General features: G+C 37.5%; 1 protein-coding gene across 1 annotated transcript; it reads right to left on the bottom strand.

Moving 5' to 3' along the window:
• Positions 1-750: 750 nt before the first annotated feature.
• Positions 751-1,830, bottom strand: LOC141680532 (uncharacterized). The gene has a single exon (XM_074486733.1). The coding sequence runs from the start codon at positions 1,828-1,830 to the stop codon at positions 751-753; it is 1,080 nt and encodes a 359-aa protein (XP_074342834.1).
• Positions 1,831-7,432: the final 5,602 nt, after the last annotated feature.

Below are 7,432 nucleotides of genomic sequence, written 5' to 3'. Positions count from 1 at the left end.
TCATATCAAAACTAGATGCCCTAATTTCAACATGTTTATCATCACATTTGACAGGGTGAAGGTCTTTTATAATCCCCATTTCTTCCAAATCTTGACGAGCATTAAGATGGTCCTTTGTCTTGCCTCCAATATTTAACAAAGTCCCCAAAATCTTATCACAAATGTTCTTCTCAATGTGCATAACATCTAAGTTATGCCTAACCATATTATTGCTCCAATATGGTAGCTCGAAAAAAATGGACTTCTTCTTCCAAGGGCAATCTGATGTTCCTCTATTTCTTTTCAGCGGCTTCCCGAAATCATTTTTGTAACCACGCAATAGTTTTTCAACCTCTGCTCCGCTTAATATATCAGGACATGATAGCATTTCCACATCTCCGTTAAATCTGCGCCTATCGGACCTCCACTTGTGATCTGGAGGGAGAAACTTTCGATGGTTTAAATACACAACCTTCGTACTATGTTTCAAATATGTCGATGAGGTGTCATAGTGACATGAAGGACAAGCCAGCTTTCCTTTCGTGCTCCAACCGGATAAAATCCCATATCCAGGGAAATCACTTATCGTCCATAATAGGCTTGCGTGTAGCTTAAACGTGTTGTCTAACCTGGCATCATAAGTTTCTATTCCAACAGCCCATAACTCCTTCAATTCTGTAATTAACGGTTTCATATACACGTCAATTTCATTACCAGGATAAACTGGACCAGGGATTAAGGTTGAAAGAATTAGATTTTCGGGTTTCATGATTAACCAGGGGGGAGGTTATAATTTACGAGCACTACTGGCCAGGTGCTATGAGATATGTTCATTGATACATATGGATTGAAACCGTCTGCCGCTAAACCCAATCGTACATTTCGCATTTCGACAGCAAATTCAGGATATTTACAGTCCATCGAGTTCCAACCCTTTCCATCAGCCGGATGCCTTAACCGTCCATCTTTCTTTCGTGATAAAGCATGCCATGTCATTGAGCTCGAGAAATCAGAGCTCAAGAACATTCTCTGTAGCCTTGGCTTTAAAGGGAAGTATCTCATCACTTTAGCCGAGATTTTAGGATTCGATGCTAGTTCTATGTTTGCATCAGACCTGGCCTTCGCCTTCTTTTCAACTACTCTCCATCTTGATGTTCCACACTTAGCACAATTCTCCAGCCTCTCGTTTTCTGCCCAAAAGAGCATGCGGTCACTTGGACATGCATGTATCTTTTGGTAATCAAGTCCTAGGTCTTTAATCATATACTTTACCGCACTAAAAGAAGACGGAAGATTTACATGAGGGAAAACCTCCTTTATCAATTCAAGTAAGTCACTAAATCCTGATTCGCTAAATCCATGAATGCACTTTAGTTGATAAAGCCTAACTAAGATACTTAATCGACTAAATTTTTTGCACTCGGGATATAACAGTTGTCCACCCTCCTTAACAAGGCGATAAAATTTCCTTGCACCATCGTTTAGTCCTGTTCTACCAACGTGGTCAGTAATGTCATTAGTACCATATGCATTGTGTATCATAGCATCAAATTCATCTCCAAGACCCACACCTATATTAATATCCATCTCATCAGCAACCCTATCTATCTCATGGGTTGAGACCTCGTAAATCCATTCAACGGAATGGGCACAAGGACCATTACAGACTAGATGTTCATGTATAGACTTAGCACCACTCCAAAAACGATTACCACATTTCTTACAAGGGCACCTAAGCTCGTTTCCTACGGCATATCGGGAAAATGCTTGGTTAACAAAAGCTTCAACTCCCTTCCTATATCTATCACTGTACTTGGGAAGTGTTACCCATTTCTCTCCTTCAACATCCATTTTCTACATAAATTTTTTGAAACAAAACCACAAAATTCACTTAAGTTTTCAACACAATCAGACAACAACAAGAACCAAGAACAAAAAAACAGACCAAGAACAGGGCAGTTTGACTTATAATTACAACAAGAACACAAAAAAACAGACCAAGAACATGGCACTTTTGACTTAAAATAACAGGGTATTTTGACTTTAAAACATCAAAAAATTAAAACAAAATTCTCAGAAATAGTCAGACCAAGAACCTACTAATTTTACAAAAACACAAAACAAAAACAAAATACAAAAGAACACAAAAAGCACAAAAAATACACAAAATTTTTACATGCATTCACAAATAATCAGAGAGAGGAGTGTTTGAAGAGTGAGAGAGATGAGTTTTACCTTATATCAAGCTTTAATCGAGTTTAATCGCGCTTCAATCGAGCTTCAAGTGAGAGAGATGAGCTTCAAGCCTTCGAGATGAGCTTCGAGTTGCGACGGAGAGATGTGGGAGAGGTGTGAGAGAGGTGTGTGAAGGAGAGGTGTGAGAGAGGTATGCGAGAGAGAGATTCGAGGGAGGTCTAAGAGAGAGAGAGATGCGAGGGAGGTGAGAGAGAGAGATGAGGTGAATTTCTGTGTAATAGATTTGGGGGTGAATTTTTGTCCAAATAAAAGTGTATTCACTTTTTGGTGCCAAAATAAAAGTGTAAAATAATTTTTGGTATCCCGCCATCCCCAATTTCAGTGTTCCCGCCTGTGTTTTCGGTCAATTTGACCAAAAGCGTTACTATTATTGCAACATTATTTGAAATATGTTGCACGTTTTACAATTTTTTCAAATTGGACCTTAACCATGCAACACTTACGTATTTTATGTAACACTTTTATAAATTATTGCAATTGAGTTGAAAAATTTGTTCTACTATAACATTTTCTGCAACACAATTATATTTTGTGCTTGCAATAGGCCATATTTGGTGTAGTGTTTGTCACAATGGTCTTCCAGGTCTCTCCTCTAATTGAATTTGGTCATCTTCAGGAACTGCTTCTCTTCCCCAGGAGAGGGTCGGTATGATTCGACCTCTTCAGTAATAATAGGTTCTCAACTAAACATCCTATCTATAAATATGGCTTTCTCTACCCTAGATAACCTCGTTTGGAAGTTAAAAGTTAAAACGACCTTCGTTCTCCTTCTTCGGTGGTGCGAGTTAGAGTTCATGGACTCATCTTCCTCGTCGTGGACTCGTTTCTTTTTACGAGAACTCTTAGCCCTTTCAGTCTCTTCTAGGGACACACGTAGCACCTTCTGTAGGATTTTATCTATCACAGAAGCATGGTAAAATAATTTTACACATATAAAATCCAAATAAAAGCATACAAATGGTGATTAAAACATATGTGATCGATTTCTAACCTTTAAAAGTGATCCAAGAACAACGAGCGGAGATCCCTAGCAGCTGCTCCTCAAGTGTGAAGCACTCCACCGGTATCCACCAAGAAATCGATGTAATGAAGGAGGAGGAGGTGGAGAGAATTAGGGTTTTTGTAAATTTTTAGGTTGAGGCAAAAATAGGGTTTATAATACTATATTTATAGGCAAAATTTTCAGCTGAAAATTTTCCCATAAAATATTGTTATTATTAACCCTTTATTATTCTCACTAATAAAAACACCTTTTAATTATTAATCCTTTTTCTAAACACTTTAGAAATAATTCTCTCTCTTGATTTAATTTCCAAAATTTAAATTCTTAATTAATAATATTAAGAACTTTTCTTAATTAATTTATAATCAATTAAATCTCATTTAATCAATTATTAAATTTGCCAATTAATTATTTATTTCATAAATAAATAATTATCAGCCATTATTAATTAATTCCTCCACCATTAAATCATTCTATTTTATGGTGTGACCCTGTAGGTTCAATATTAAGCCGGTAGTAGAAATAAATAATAATAAAACTATTTTATCATTATTTATATAAATTCTCTAATTCATTAAATAAGATTAATTAATTAATCATATTTATTCTACATCGTGAGGGATACTTCTCAGCATATCGCGACTATCCGGATAATACGAATTCACTGCTTAGAATACCAAGAACCTATTCAGTGAATAGTTACCGTACAATCAATTCCTTCTACCCTGCAATGTCACGATTAAATATAAGGCATGGAACTTGTGTAAAGCCTATCTTATTTAATCACTTGCTTTCCCATTTACTATGCTTAGTTCTATTTAATGTAAATTAGAAACTCCTTTCTAGTTTCATTCACTCTGGCTAGAGATTCCTGAACTAGCATAAGTGGATCAGCATTGAACATTCTCTTCCTTCACTAGAAGGGGTAGATCATTTATTGATCATACACTATCTTCGTGTACAAATTCCTATACCCATTAGAACCCTTATAATTGTCTCTGGAGACTAAGAACTAAACCAAAGCATAGTTCAGTGTACACAAGATGACTATAATGATCTCAAGTCTAAGGATACTTGTACAACTATCACTATCTGAACAACTGCTGACACGTGAGTGAACCCCATCAGTTGTTTAGCTGTGTGAGTCATGTTCAGTGAACTTATTCTATAATAAGCACCTACATATTAGCTATAGTGTCACCTTACAAATGTCTATGAGAACAGACATCCTTCATAATGAAGCAAGCAGAGTATGTACCGATCTTTTCGGATTATTAATTACCAGTTAGTAATCCTACGACCAGGAACTATTTAAGTTTAGAGTTATCATCTTTTAGGTCTCATTATTATGATCTCATCACAATCCATAAAAAGCTTTACTCTAAACTGTGGTATATCTTATTTAAACACTTAAATAGATAGAGCCCGCAATAAAAACAAAACAAGTCTTTTATTAATATCAATGAAATCAAAACAGATTACATAGAAGTTATTCCTAAATCCTCATACATGATTGGACTTAGGACATATCTCTTTCAATATCCCACTTGTACTAAAGCCAATCACTCTGGTATCTAATACCCATCTTGTCTTTATGACGATCAAAGTGACTTTGAGAAAGTGGCTTTGTTAAAGGGTCTGCTATGTTGTTATGTGTGTCAACTCTCTCGACGTTGACATCCCATCTTTCAACAATCTCCCTAATCAGATGAAAGCGCCGAGGACATGTTTGGAATTTTTATGAGACCTAGGTTCCTTGGCTTGTGCTATTGCTGCGTTGTTATCACAATACAACACAATAGGCTCTTCAACGCTAGGAACAACTCCCAACTCAGAAACAAATTTCCTCATCCAAACGGCTTCTTTTGCAGCCTCACTTGCAACTATATATTCTGCTTCCGCTGTGGAGTTAGCCGTTGTAGACTGTTTGGAACTCTTCCAACTAATCGCACCACCATTTAGAGTAAACATGTACCCTGATATGGATTTGCTATCACTTTCTGATTGAAAACTAGAGTCAGTATAACCCTCTATTTTCAGCTCAGATTCACCACCAAAAACAAGAAAAATGTCCTGAGTCATTCGCAAGTACTTAAGGATGTTTTTCACTGCTTTCCAGTGGTCTTCACCTGGATTGGACTGATATTTGCTCGTCACACTAATTGAATAAGCAACATCAGGCCTTGTACACAACATCACGTACATGATAGATCCTATTACTGAAGTATAAGGAATTTTACTCATACGCTCTCTTTCCTCAGGTGTCTTAGGAGACATTTTTTCGGAAAGGGACACTCCATGGCTCATCGGTATAAGACCTCTTTTGGAGTTTTACATGCTAAACCTTTTAAGCAGTTTCTGGATGTATGTACCCTGGGTAAGACCTATCATTCTTCTAGATCTATCTCTATAGATCTTCATACCGAGAATGTAGGATGCTTCTCCCAAGTCCTTCATGGTGAAATTCTTTGATAGCCATACTTTGACTGATTGCAGCATCGGTATATCATTTCCTATAAGAAGTATGTCATCTACATACAATACATGAAATGTTACCGCGCTCCCACTAACCTTCTTGTAGACACATGGTTCATCTATGTTTTTTATAAAACCAAACTCTTCGATTGTCTCATCAAAACGGATGTTCCATCTACGAGAAGCTTGCCTTAAACCATATATGGTTCGCAGCAGCTTACACACTAGGTTTTCATTTCCCTTGGAAAGAAAACCCTCTGGTTGTGTCATATACACTTCCTCCTCAAGTTCCCCATTGAGGAAGGCCGTTTTCACGTCGATTTTCCAGATCTCATAGTCGTAGTAAGCAGCAATCGCAAGCAAAATCCGAATTGATTTTAACAGGGCTACAGGCGAAAAAGTTTCATCAAAGTCAATCTCTTGCCTTTGTTTGAATCCTTTTGCCACGAGCCTGGCCTTATAGGTCTCCACCTGGCCATCTGTTCCAATCTTTCTTTTGTATACCCACTTGCACCCAATAGGCTTAACACCTTCAGGCGCCTTAACCAGAGTCCATACTTGGTTGGTATACATAGATTCCATTTCGAATTTCATGGCACTATGCCATTTCTCTGAGTCAACACTACTCATAGCCTCATTATAGGTCACAGGGTCGTCATCATCAATGATTGACAACTCATTTCCATTCTCAATGACAAGGCCATAATACCTCTCAGGTTGGCGAGACACTCTCCATGTCCTATGAATGGGCTGTTCCACAGAAGGTTGTTCAGTCTGAACAGGTGTATCCACTTGATCTGTAGTAGTTTGTGCTTCTTGAACTTCATCAAGTTCAACTTTGCTCCCACTATTTCCTTCAAGGATAAACTACTTTTCCAAGAAGGTAGCATGTCTGGAGACAAACACCCGATGATCGGTGTAAAAGTAATACCCCAAAGTCTCTTTAGGATATCCCACAAAATTACATTTTACGGATCGAGATTCCAGCTTATATGGGTCAACTTTCTTGACATAAACTGGACATCCCCAAATCTTAACGTGTTTAAGACTCGGTTTCCTTTCTTTCCATATCTCATATGGAGTTTGAGGAACAGATTTGGAAGGCACCTTATTCAGTAAATATGTTGAGGTTTCCAATGCATAACCCCATAGGAATACTGGAAGATTCGCATAGCTCATCATGGACCGAACCATGTCTAACAAAGTTCGATTTCTCCTTTCAGATACCCCATTCAACTGTGGAGTATATGGAGGAGTCCACTGAGAGACTATACCATTTTCTTTGATATAATCTAGAAACTCTCCATTCAAGTATTCACCACCTCGATCTGATCGAAGAGTTATAATACTTTGTTTGGTTTGTTTCTCCACTTCATACTTATATTCTTTGAACTTTTCAAAGGCTTCAGACTTGTGTTTCATCAAATACACATATCTAAATCTAGATCTATCATCTATGAAAGTAATGAAGTATGAAAATCCACCCATGGCTTGCGTAGACATTGGTCCATATACATCTGTGTGTACCAATCCTAGTAAATCTGTAGCCCTCTCTCCATGTCCACTAAATGGAGATTTGGTCATTTTACCCAATAGACAAGACTCGCATGTAGGATATGATTCAAAATCAAAGGGGTCAAGTAACCCTTCCTTATGCAATGTCCGCAATCTATTTTCACTAATATGACCTAGCCTACAGTGCCATGAATAGGTCAGATT

This window comes from Apium graveolens, chromosome 8 (assembly GCF_009905375.1).
Source record: "Apium graveolens cultivar Ventura chromosome 8, ASM990537v1, whole genome shotgun sequence".
Classification (NCBI taxonomy): domain Eukaryota; kingdom Viridiplantae; phylum Streptophyta; class Magnoliopsida; order Apiales; family Apiaceae; genus Apium; species Apium graveolens.
Note: the sequence above shows the minus strand (reverse complement) of the source record. Positions and strands in the feature narration are given on the sequence as shown.